This window comes from Tyto alba, unplaced genomic scaffold (assembly GCF_018691265.1).
Source record: "Tyto alba isolate M040663 unplaced genomic scaffold, T.alba_DEE_v4.0 Super-Scaffold_41, whole genome shotgun sequence".
Lineage (NCBI taxonomy): Eukaryota > Metazoa > Chordata > Aves > Strigiformes > Tytonidae > Tyto > Tyto alba.
The window spans coordinates 19,106,340-19,119,119 of NW_024881317.1; the positions used below are offsets into that span (position 1 = coordinate 19,106,340).

Here is a 12,780-nt window from a genome sequence, read left to right on the forward strand (position 1 = left end):
ATGCCCGAAGAACTATAAACCTTCATTCTCTATTAACTTTTGCATGTTTGCAAATGTATGTTGTAACAGCCTTAAGTACACGTAAGCACTTTGATAGTCAGCATCAGTTAGCACTTAGGAAAAAATCCACAAAAATGTGTATGAGCTCAGAAGTTCAAATATTACAGTTGGCATACATGTTTCCTTTGTAATACATTTGCTATTTTTTTTTCTTTAGTCTTTCTAAAATTATATTCTAAGCTCTAAAGAGAACACCAGCATTTTTTCACAGATTTTGGGGACCGGGCTAGCTTTGCAAGTCAGATTTTCATCACTTGGTTCTTTCACTTGTTCTCTTCTGCAAGCCTTTTTGCCTTGTCTAAGCAAAGCTCTGTGAAAGTTATAATGATATATGTAAACTAGTTTTAAAATAACATTTAACCACAAAGGAGAATGAAGAGGACTCCAGCATCTCCCAGAGAATGCATAAACACTCAGCTTACCATTGTCTAGCATTTTTATGGAGGGATACATTTGGCCTAAATCTTCTGTATGGTGCATTGCGAACCATGTAATCTATGGACTCCAGAAGGTCTATCATGCTGAGGTACTAAACACAGAAAAACAAGTTGCTTAGCCAAGTTTCAGATTTTGTTGCACGCAGTGCTTAAAGTACATGTATATTATGATCTTCAGTACTCCCCAAACTACACAGAAATTTAAGGCCATGCATTTTCATTAGTTTATGAAAGTAGACCAACTATATCCATTGCTCTCAAAGGACATCACCGTATGAACTCGTGGTTTCCTTGAAAAACAAAACCAATTTGTATTTCTGTTAGCCTGCTCAGCACAAAGTCTCCGGCTTTCTCAAACCAACCATATTCTCGTTATTTGTCAATACAGTTTCTCCAGTTTTAGAACTGCCTTTGCATTAGTTAACCTTATTAATACTGTTCTGCACTCAGATTACGCTCTGACATCAGTAAAAGCGAAAAACCTACCTAGCAAGTTAACTGTAAAGTATCACCAAATAAAACACTGAGGCTGCTGGGGAGCTATCTGAAGGAGTTCCTTGATACTTCAGCAGGCTTTGTTGCCAAAGCCAGTGCACTCCATTCATTCACAAACTTGCTTGCATGTTGACATCTCTGCAGTTATAACATTGGCTTATAGTCTTCTAAGATAAGGGCTATTCATAAGAATGATTCCATTCTCTCCATGAAATGAATGGTACTGGAAGGGCTGAACACCGATCAGATGGTCCCCAGAGAGTCCACAGATAACAGGGTCAGTGTCAGCATCTAGCACCAGGAAGTGACTGTTACACAAAGGGAAAAATGATCCTATGCTTTTCCCAGTTACTGCTAAACAGTTTAGACAGTCTACTTGCGTATCAGCAGAAAAGTCCCAAAGAAGAATGTTTTCCAACAAAAAAAAAATCCTACACTTCATCACAAACTCTCAAATAGGTGATAAAGGATAACAAGCCAACTTACCTGTGGCTTAGTGAATTCGATGACAATTCTCTGTACTTCTACATTACAATCAAGCTTGGGAGTTTTTAGTTCTAATTCTGCATATGGGTTGATATACAGTCTTGCTGAGGCTGATACTGGTCTAAAAACTTACAGATAAAAAATTGAGGTTAATTTTATGTTTACAATTAAGGTATGGGAAGCAATCTTAAAGTACTTATTTCCACTGCCTGATATATCAACCACTTTGTACTGATAATATGTGTGCTTAACACCCACAGAATCAGAATGCAATTCTTATCAAAAATTAAGATAGCCCAGCAGCAGTTTAAAAGTGTACAAGCTCTAATATGTTCTATTATGTTTTGGTTTTTGTAAAATAGTTAGTATGGGCATGCCTGCATGATCAGGTCAGGCTGCTGTATGCTAACACGCTCAAAACAGTTTATATTCACTCATTCCTAGCTTACTTACTATACTGGTAGTCTTGAGGCTGGTTACCACTACATGGAATTCCTCTTTTCAGCTGATCCTGTAAAGGAATATGATACTTTCTAGCAATTGCTGAATAAGATTACCTGTTTACAATTCCCTAAGCTTTGAGTAGACCAACTTAAGTTCACATGTATTTTGCAAGGGCCTCCCCCCTCTAAATGGGAAAGCACTTAAGAGTGAAAGGTTTAAATACATCAGAATAAAAAGAACTTTAATTTTCTCAAATCAAGTGGAAGGCTACTACAGTTTTTATTCAACTTCTGTCTAAATCTTGCTATAACAACTTCTGTGTGTTAATTTAGAAACATATTGCTCATGTGTACACTCAAATGTTCAGCATAAAAGGTCAAGCATTTGTTTTTAAACTCCTTGAAAGTACCAGGAGTATCTACTCACATTCTACCCTTCCTTGTTTTTAGCATACATGGAGGCCACTTGAGCCTTCTGGTATTCTACAGGCACAAGAGGAATTAAAGACAGAAAGAAGTCAGGAAAAAACCAGAACAGCCCAAAAGGCCTGAGAAATATCGTGTTAGAACCAAGTCTGAATTCAAAGTGAGGTCTGTCTGATGGTATAATTCTTCAGCAATTTATTTAGAATGTTATATTCATGCCTAAACATTTTAACTAGTTTCAGAATTGCAATGACACAACCCGTTAGAGCAGGAGGCCTGCTTTTGCGAAGATGTACATATTAGCTATACATGAAGGCAGATGAAGTGCTTGAAGTGCTTGTTACCATTATATCTTACAAAAACTATCAAGATTGAGAGCTGGTTTTACAAGGAAAATAGTTTTGACTCCAGATTTCTTCAACCTAATCCTTTTTCCACTTCCTTATTTAAAAACTGGTTTGCATGTTATGAAAGGTAGAATTTCTCATTAAAAATATTTGTATTTCAACCTATTTCCTGTCTGATGATCTGTATTAATCAAAGCTAAATTTCAATGAGATTAAGTATAAAACAGCTAATCCCACAACCAGCCATATATTTATGTTATTTAAATAAGAGGACTGTTGTACTAAAGTAACAGATTGCTACAGATTATACAGTTTATTCTTACTACAACATAGACGAATTAGCTACTACAATAAATCTGATTTCCTGATAATGCTGCTTAGAATTAAGACCAAAACAGCCTGTTTGGATGGAAGGCCTAGTTTTCCAGGAAACAAGCTACACTAAAAGTTACATATAAAATGCATTTATGTATTTAATACAGAAAATGTTTCTAAACAAGACATGTTATTTGCTATTTGTTCAGCTCCTGTACTGGTTTTAAAATTCTGAGGCAGAGAAGACTTAACAAGTGGGAGACAATAATTATACAAGTAATCTTATGCCCATGATGAATTTCATTCTTCCCCTGTGCTTCTTCAAATCTTCTCAGATGTGTTCTGAGCTTATTCCTGCTCTCCCTCTCTTCCCATTTTAGGCACAAGACAAAGACAACTAATCACAATTGACAAATTTAAACTAACAGAAGTCAGGGAACAGTCAAAAGATGCAAAAAACTCAAATAATAGAGAGGATGCCAGTGTGCAAAGTGATACTAGTATACAGCACCAAAATTGCTGAGGATTTCAAGAACTGGCAAAACTGCAAGTGGCAACATGCTTCAAGATAACAGGCCGTCAGAATACTGGATGCTATTTGCTACACTGGAATTGCTCTGTCTCGACACTCAAAGAAGAGTCTACATGCAGGACATGCCACAGGCTTTGGAAATAGGCAACTCCATTCTACAGTCCTGGAGGGCAAAATTCCCAACTCGTTCAGAAAGAACCTGTTAAAAAACTTGCTTGATGATGGAATAGAAAGTGGTACTCCCTGATACATAAAACCTATGTTCAACAAAAACACACCAGCATCTTCACTCGCAGCTCAGTCAATAGTAAGTTGAAGTCTCCTTGTAAAGGACTGAGATCTAAGCTGCCAGACAGTGTCAGGTAAGCCCCCAAAGCTATCTCTTCACAAGCATGTTGAGGAGTAATTCACAAAGGATCTTTCTGACAATGTTGGAATGACACATTTGAAGCACTAAGAATTTTGCTCTTGTCAATTCAAATTGTGTATTGGTTTGTGTTTACATTTTACTTTAGATTGAGATACAACAGAGAAAACACCCATGGACAGGTAATTCTGAAGACTCCTGTAGCTAAACTAACTTGGCTCTTATTAAAGATTTGTAACCATTTCTGCTAAACTAAAAATGCAGAAGTGGAAGTGCTCTGAGGAAATTTAGCTATTTAAAGAACAATGCAAGAAACTGTAGACAGGAAGATAAATCAACATATTAATAATATCTTCTATATACATTAAATTTACACCCCAATGTTGAGACAATAAACAGTGCCCTACAATGGGAACCAGAACAAAAATAGAAGGACTTAAGTTTCAAACTCCAATTAACACACACAATTCAAAGAACATTAAATGACTGGCTGGTTTTAAACACTTGATAGTTTCAATTCAACCTTCCATACCAGTAGCAAGCTCATCAGGTTAAGTGTATATTTTGTTAAGGAAAGAATAAACAAAGATTTATTCACAGAACACACGTATAACCTTTATACACATAATGGGTCAAAAGTGTACCATTTTTGCAGAGAGTACTTCTTCACACCAGAAATAGAATGCTGACATACAGACAGCATACACTGCACATCTCATCTTCTCCACACTGAAATAAAATGTTCAGACAAACTAACAGTAATCAGATGTCCACTATTGCAAGCAAAAGGACTTGTTTCCATAATCAGTTCTGAAGTTTACTTTCAAAACTTGAGACATTCAGTAGCGTACTGCCCAAAAGCTCACTAGAATAACTAACTGTTTCTCATTACCTAAAAACGAGCTCTTTTAACAACATAAATTAAGTGGCCATCTGAAATAAACTTCTTAGCAGTAATGGTGCTTTTGCAACTCTGAAGTCCTCAGCTGTTGCACAGAAAGATGATGTGTGCTCTCAGCCACAATTTGTATCTAGATAACTGCCCTATTCATAGTGTCAAACTCCCCAGTTCCTCTTCTGAGGAAGTAAAGCTTAGACAATAACAAAGCAACTAAATAAAAGCAAAACAAGTACTTCACACACTTACAATGTTACCAGTTGCATTATTCCACTACTCATCTAGCTAACAGCAAGTCAAAATGTGAATGAATCAGAAAAAAAATAGACATAGCATCCAGAAAGCTTTTACTCTTTCCCTGTAATTACCATTTTAAGATACCTGCCTCTCATCCTGTCTTGACTTACCCTCACTTCCTTCATGTTGCCCCTCATCTTCAGCACTGGAGCACCATCACCTATTTCTCTACTCTCTACACCACCTGAGTTAGCTTCACCAAGTTGGAAAGAAGTATTTTGAGCATCATCTTTTCTATACAGTCTACCTTAATTATGGTCCATCCATCCTCATTTTCAAAAGCCTTCATTATCCCATTCTACTGTGCATTCCACATTTAAAGCTGTGACCCTCTTCTGTTTGTCAAGCATAGTACACTCATTCATCCATCCATATAACTTATTCTACTAAAGCTCTTCAAAACTTAGTTCAAGCTACTTTCCCTAATAAGGGTTGCTATCTTAAACTACTACATCAGCCTCTCCACAATTCTTTCTTTCTTTGTTTAGGTCTGACAATGGATACCTACCTACCTAAGCTTTGGCTTATTAAAAAGCAAAAAAAACTTTTTGCTTTAACACGTTGTTCTTCTATCTGCCTTCACTCTATTGGCTAATTTCAGCCATGCAGTTTAGGAAATCTGGAAAACATGTGATATATGTTCTTGTTCTGAAAAAGATCTAATATTATTAAGTTCTCTTATATCTATGCTCATTCACTATCTCAATATTGCCTTTTTCATTACAGTAGCTATATAATAGCTCATACAGCCCAGATATTTAATAAACAGCACTGGCTAAACACCATGAAGTCGAGATGAATACGCCAACAGAACATGATTTTACAGATGCAGTTTCTGACCATTTCTAAAACTTATACAGGTTGATAACTTATGAAGTTCACAAAAAATATTAGCTATCAATAGTACAATGAATTAGGATATGACCCTAGTATCAGAATACAGTTGACCATAAGTGTGAGGAGTGGTGTGGAAATAAGTATGGTGTAGTTTTGACTACTACATATAGTAGTATATAGTATAGGATATATAGTATATATAGTGCAGTATATACAGTACAGCATATAGTACTGTTCCATGCATTTTCTTCTACATTACCAGTATTTGTTCACGGGAGCCATGATAATACATTTTGCTGTGTATGTTCCAATAAGCACTGAGGCTGTCCAGGCACAAAAGCTGCACAAGAAAGAAAACAGATTCTATCCTCAGTATTCAACCCATTCTGTGAACTTAGTTTGAAAACAAATGAAAGTAGGCAAGACAGCAAATTCACCATTACCCCCGAGATGTATTTAATCTTGTAATACTATTTCTGAAGTGAAAATTGAATTGCTAAAAAGCAAGTTCTTCAGGAACACAAATTCATGCACAGCTGTTAAATATGGCTCTGGATTGCAGGGGCAAGGGTGCACAAAACCAACATTTGGCCTAATAAAGAAGCCAGGAATATTAAACCCTTCTTACATCATTTCTTAAATCTTTGCATACTCCTTTCATCATAGGGCTGGGGACAGGGAGAACAGAGAGCTACCAGAATCCCAATTATGTTAGGCATACAAACTAGAGTAGGAAATGGCAATTTGACAACCTATTTGAAATCATAGTTACCATGCAGACTTGTTGTACAACGCATTTAATGAGGGGATCAGTGCTTACATTTAAGGGAAATTATTTAAACCATGCAGTTGGAAGTTATGCCTTACATAAGGCCAGCTATTTGTACTCTACTTGTTTAAAAACACACAGCAAAATTAACAAGAAAAGAATTTGCAAAGCAAATAATTTTACCAATTTTCATTTAGAACCCCTGACTACTTCTCTCCAATATCAGTTGCTCTCTTCACTTGTGTAGGAAAAAGAAAAAAAAAAAAAAGAAAAAAACACACACACTACCTTGTATATTATTTTTGCAGCTTCATTCAGAATAGAAGGTGTCCAGTTCTCATTTGTCGTCTAAAAGTTCAAAGTGATAAAAGTCACTCCGTGCATTTTATTTAACACATCTGTGATTTTATCCTATACTTTCAAGCACAGAAAGCATCATTTTGGTGCTACCTGAGTACAGAAGCCAGTTTCTCTAGACTGCATACACAGAAGTCAAAATCCAATATAAAATTTGTCAACTTATTTTCAACTCCTACCTACAAAATCCTTAACAAGTAAAAAAAACGGGGATTAGCTCAAACTTTTTCTCCTCATTTCTCAAAAAGCCTGGCAAAATACCCACATCCTTTATCATCATGATGCAATGTCTGTCCTCTTTATTAGGCCTAGAAATAACCTGCCATATAAAAGTAGACATAGTTTTACACATCATTTGGATCATAAGAACAAATTACTAGTTTCAGAAAGTGTGATGTTCCTCAATCCTCTTCTGTTTGCAGAAACCTCCAGCACTATTTGCGTGAATAAAAGATTGTGTTGGCTTCCAGCTGTATGCATACTTTCATTATATAGTCTTAATATGTTACTTTTCCTTTCTGCTTCTCCAAAGACAAGTAAATCAAAACCATAAGAATATGCATACACACACACATTACCAGTAAACTGAGCTCGCCCAATGTCATTCCCAAGGAAATTGGACACTGTGGATCTGTGATCTACAAAAATAGAAAAATAACAGTTATTTATTTCTCTTGCTGCAAACAGAGATGTATCATTTAATTAAAGTTGACTGAAATCCTGATCTGTTCTGAGGATCTTCCTTTGCTTAATTATTCTAGCTGAAGCATTCTTGGAACCTGCTAAGCTGGGACAAAACTAATATGGCTGTAGTATAAAGACTTAGGACTGAAAATGTCCTTCCAGTTTCTCAAATCTTCATACAGGAAACAACTAAGAACTACAGAGTACCACATCTCAGTCAGCTATATCGCTTTATGACTTCCATTCCTCCCACATTTTTAAATCTAGTATCTCTGAAAATAGTCCCAGAATAGGTTTCAGAAATAATCTATATACAATGTTTTTCTTTTACATTCAATTATGTCATCACCAACTGATTTATCGTTTTCCTAAAGGTAGCTGGAAGCAGGCTAGAATAATACCAGTTTGGTTCATATATAAACATTCTCACTTATCAACTAAGTGTTTTCAACTATTTGCCTTCCACCTCATCGGTAACCCCACCAGTTTCTGCCATTCTGGATGTCATCCAAGACAATGAAAAATTCTGTACATCAACTGCACACACTAACATATGACAAACAGCCACTATCCACACTTAGTGAGCAAGGCACTACAGGACAAGGCAAAAGAGAGAATATCCATTTCACATATCCAAAATATTCCTGGCTTTGTCATATCTGGGATACTTTATTTTAAGAGGTGCAGAAGAAACCACAGCAACTTTTTCAATGCGCCAGACATGGTACTACTATGGAGTAGACAATCATGACTAGACTGGAATCCAATTTAAAATGAAGACAATATGTTCCAGATACTTACATCATCTTCGTATCTAATGTGAATGCCTGTGATTTTGACTTGCACATTTTTTATAACTTGAGTTGCAAGCTTTTCTAAGAAAGTATCTTTCTTCTCCTCCTTTGGTTTGTCTAAAATAATAATTTTTAAAAAGTCAGCATTCAGTGTAGTAGCATCTTGAGTTTAACCACACTAACAGCTATACTAATGTAAATTTAATGTTTTACATGAATATTTAACATTTAAGTTTTCACTGAAATTATATATTTGCATTTTTTTGCTTTTCTGTACATCCATATCCTGAAGATGTGATATTAGCTGTGTGTGCACAACACAACCATAAGAAAATTTATGTCTAAGTTTCACTCAAAACAGTTCAGCTTACAGCAAGTTCTTGTTTAATATACTTCTCCCCATTCATACCAAGGTAAAAGCTTCTCTCTTACGAGTCCCTCAGCAATTAACTAGGGGTTTCAACAAGCAAATAGATAAGATGGTGTAATTTAGCGCAAATACCCTTGCATAACGAGGTGAAGATGATACTTGCACAAGACACCAGTCCATTAGGGCCTTTCATACAACACTGCCTGAGAAAGTTAAAAAGCTGGCATACCGTAAGTGAAAATCAACAGTTACTCTGAAATATTTCATTTCTTCCATACTGACCTTATATTGGGAACGTTTAAGCTAGGTCTGTATCAGACTTTGCTATGCCACATGGTGATACTTGACCTGATGCCGAACAAGATAGAGTAGCAGAAGTTGCACACCCACAGAAGTTCAGCATTATACCCAAGACAAATGTACACATGCCAAGGCTGGGAAAGGGGGGGATATCTACAGTCCCTCGTTACTTAATAAGTAAAAATATTATCTCAGGATAAGTGTCTTAACATTTTACCTAAAATACAGCCAAATGTGCTGCTGCTTCTCTAGCTATCTTTACAGGCTACCTTGTCTTGTTCAGTATCCACCTTACAAGTAGCTACCCCACTGAATGCCAGTGATTAGCCTAGCAAGCTTGTACGTTTTTGTTGGAAATGCTACAGATGGCTCAAGTTGAAGAAACAGTTGTGGCTATCCAAGTAGAGAGAAATAAGGACTACAGGTTTTGATTGAGTTTAGGGTTGCACTCCAAGTCTGACTTCTCAGAGTACTTTCACTGTAACTTTTAAATATGCAATGCACACTGAACACCACAGATAAATGACTCTGTATATCTTGCTATAAAAATTAGGATAATTTTTTTTAAGCTCTAAAAGAGGTTCAGAAGATACCTTTAAAAATGAAAAGACTTCACTACTGAACATAATATAACACTATTTTAGTCAAGAGAGCTATTTAGAACAGAAACTAAAAGGTGTTGAAAAAGCCTGTTTACTGCTATATCATTACTATAGTATCAGATTTATATTACATAGCTGTTACTGGCACATCACAAAAATTAGATTAACAGGTATCTCTTCCACATGCAGTTTTTCCAACAGTCACAATGAAGTGCCTCTCATCAGCCTACCAAATGTGTACATTTTTGTTGGAAATGCTACAGATAACAAGTTGAACAAACAGGCACAGCTACACAAGTAGAGAGAAACAAGGACTCTCTTCAGTCTTACAGGATCCAGAGAGTGAATAAATAACAAAAAAGAGCTCTCCCCAGTTTACATCCTCTCTTTCAAACAGGAGAAAAAAAGCTATCAGTGGATGTATATCCAAGAGTAAGAAAAATTAAAACAAACAGAAAGCAAAAAAAAAGTCTTTAAAAAAGTCAAAAAGCCATAACTTTTACCCACCTTTTGAACGATCATGACCTTTAAAGGGTCTCTTAAAATGCTTTTTGTATTTTTTACGCTTACGTCCTTTTTCAGTGCAAGCAGTTTTTTGGGGAAAGGATAAAATTCAAGTTAGTAAAGCAGAAATGTAAGAAAGCATAAGGCAAGATGGAAGAAAGTTTAGCTTGTCAAAGCAGAATACCTTAGTAAGGTCTCATTAAAAGCTTTTAAAGAATTTCAGATCTGTTAAGGAAACAATCAGCTGCTTCTTATAGCACAGAGCATTAAGTTTCATAATTATGTATACTTAAATTCACTTTGAGGGAAGCAACTGAAGCCTTGGGTTTTTTGTTGTTGTTTTTTTGGGTTTTGGGGTTTTTTTGGAGGTTTTTTTTTTTTGTTGTTTGGTTTTGGTTTTTTTTTTCCTTTTTTCTTTCTCTTTCTAAAAAAAAACAAAAAACAAAAAAAAAAACCAAACAAACAAAAAAAAAACAAACAAAAACCAAAGCACGTAATTGAAAAAGTAATTGAAGTTCAAAGCCCAAGTAAACTAAGCAGCCCGAAAAAACACTAGATTAAGTATACAAATTTCTATTTTATCCATCATCCTGAAAATTGTAAGCTCAAGGCATTTAATTCAACTTTCATTTATTTCTCATGTAATGTCTCAAGATTTCTAAGAATTACAAATAATAACCAGGCTTCTCAACAAATGTACACCCAGACTTCTTCATGAGTGCATTGTATAACATAATTCCAGATTGCTTATGTACAAAAGAGAGATAAAAACAGAGCCATGGCCGCTTATTAGAAAACCAGATGAATAAATTCTTCTGTAAACCAAGTGTTTGGTTTTTATTTAATGACCTCAGGCAAGGGCATAAGTGTCCTAACTGAACAGTTAATAATGGGGGGTGGGGGGGGAGGCGGAAGTTTAAATCCAGAAGAGGCTTCTACTATACAAGGGCATAACTTCCAAATTAAGATATTTGAGATGTACATGGAAACCCAAAGAGCATTTTTCAGTATGATTCTAATGCTAATCAACTGTATGGTATGAAAGTGATCTGAAAGAACGATACCAGTAACTGTAAAAAAAGGCTTACAAAAATGATGAATCTTTAAAAGCTTTATATGAAATTAAATTCTATTATTTACACACAAATTATGACTCACACAATCACAACCATTTCATTAATTAAATTAATGCTCATATTTTTCCATATTTCTAAAGAAAATCAATTTGATAAGTTGCACTGTTTCTTTCCCCTCTCTGGCCATATAGGGGAAAAGAACTTAGCAAGAAGGCTGCCTGTGCTTAACTTTAAGAGGTTGCAGCATGAGAAGGGTGTATCCCACTAAAGCAAGAAGGAAGCAAGGACAACAGTGTATTGAACTCTGGGAAGCAACTTTATTTTTATGTAATTTGCATGCCTGTTCAAACAAAGGAGGAGAAAGAGCCTGCCAAGATTTCAGCCTGTCTTACAGGTAAGGTGATCACCCTACAAATAAGAAAAAGGAAAAACTAACCCAAATAGAAACAACATTTTCTTTTGGTTAGCTCCTTTTAACAGTACAAGTAATCCTATACAAATGATACTTCTAAAAAGACAATTTCCTTTACTTACTATTGAATTTGTAGCTCTCAGGCTTTCACAGCCACATACGACAATACTAAGGCAACATGGTTTTCCTCTTGATTACCTGCATCCATTACTATGGACAAACTAAATGTATTATTTTAAAGTCATTCTAAACCTGCGTTCAGATGAAAGCCCACAAAGTAATTCTGGCTAAGAATAAACTTCTGAAATTGTGGTTCAAGAAGGTAAAAATACAGCAGGTGCAACATCGTAACAGCTCCTCTGAATTCTATGGAAACTGTTTCCTTGCCTAACCTGAGAGCAATCCAGATAAACAGAACCAGAGAAAAGCATGGTAAATGCCTTGAAGCTGCACAGTTTCAAGACAGCCTGCAGTATCTTAAGCCCAGACACTTCAAGTAAATTACTCTTTGGTTTCCAAACACCTAAAGATAGTGTTTTAAAACTATACTAGCATCTTGTCAGCATTTTATAACATTCTTGAGCCCAACATGGCTGATGAAAATCTTTCTAAACGGTCTCTTAGTCTTCTTGCACAGCCACCCAATTAAGACTAGCCTAATCATTGCAAGTTTCCACTTGAATTCACAGCCTTATTTATAGAACCACCAATAATTGGATGCTTATTGAACAAGTATTGTTTTCTCATTTCTACATTTGGTTGTTCAGGTGTTTGGGTATTTTTAAATATGTAAGCTGCATACCCATCATGCATGTGCAAAATGTAACCAACCATGCATACCCACCAGGCTTGGTATCCTTGTAAATCAGACTCTCCAACCCATACAAAGAATCTTGTGAATGAGTGCCTTGGTCCACATGGCAGCAAATAACCAAAAAAAAATGCATTTTGTTTAGAAGCAGGAAATCGGCT

The 12,780-nt window shown here is 35.8% G+C and overlaps 1 protein-coding gene across 5 annotated transcripts in view; it reads right to left on the minus strand.

Annotated features, from left to right (window-relative positions):
* VPS13C (vacuolar protein sorting 13 homolog C) overlaps positions 1 to 12,780 on the minus strand; it is a 94,640-nt gene that overhangs the window by 73,541 nt on the left and 8,319 nt on the right. For 4 of the 5 annotated variants that reach the window (XM_042803777.1, XM_032990203.2, XM_032990205.2 and 1 more), the window contains exons 6-14: positions 12,653 to 12,715; positions 10,324 to 10,389; positions 8,552 to 8,661; positions 7,645 to 7,704; positions 6,998 to 7,057; positions 6,200 to 6,280; positions 1,932 to 1,989; positions 1,479 to 1,606; positions 483 to 589 (exon numbers count right to left, since the gene is read on the minus strand). In XM_042803777.1, the coding sequence (XP_042659711.1) occupies positions 483 to 589; positions 1,479 to 1,606; positions 1,932 to 1,989; positions 6,200 to 6,280; positions 6,998 to 7,057; positions 7,645 to 7,704; positions 8,552 to 8,661; positions 10,324 to 10,389; positions 12,653 to 12,715 (733 nt within the window). The remainder of the gene's footprint in view (positions 1 to 482; positions 590 to 1,478; positions 1,607 to 1,931; positions 1,990 to 6,199; positions 6,281 to 6,997; positions 7,058 to 7,644; positions 7,705 to 8,551; positions 8,662 to 10,323; positions 10,390 to 12,652; positions 12,716 to 12,780) is intronic. The other variant, XM_032990204.2, reaches the window with a different exon arrangement.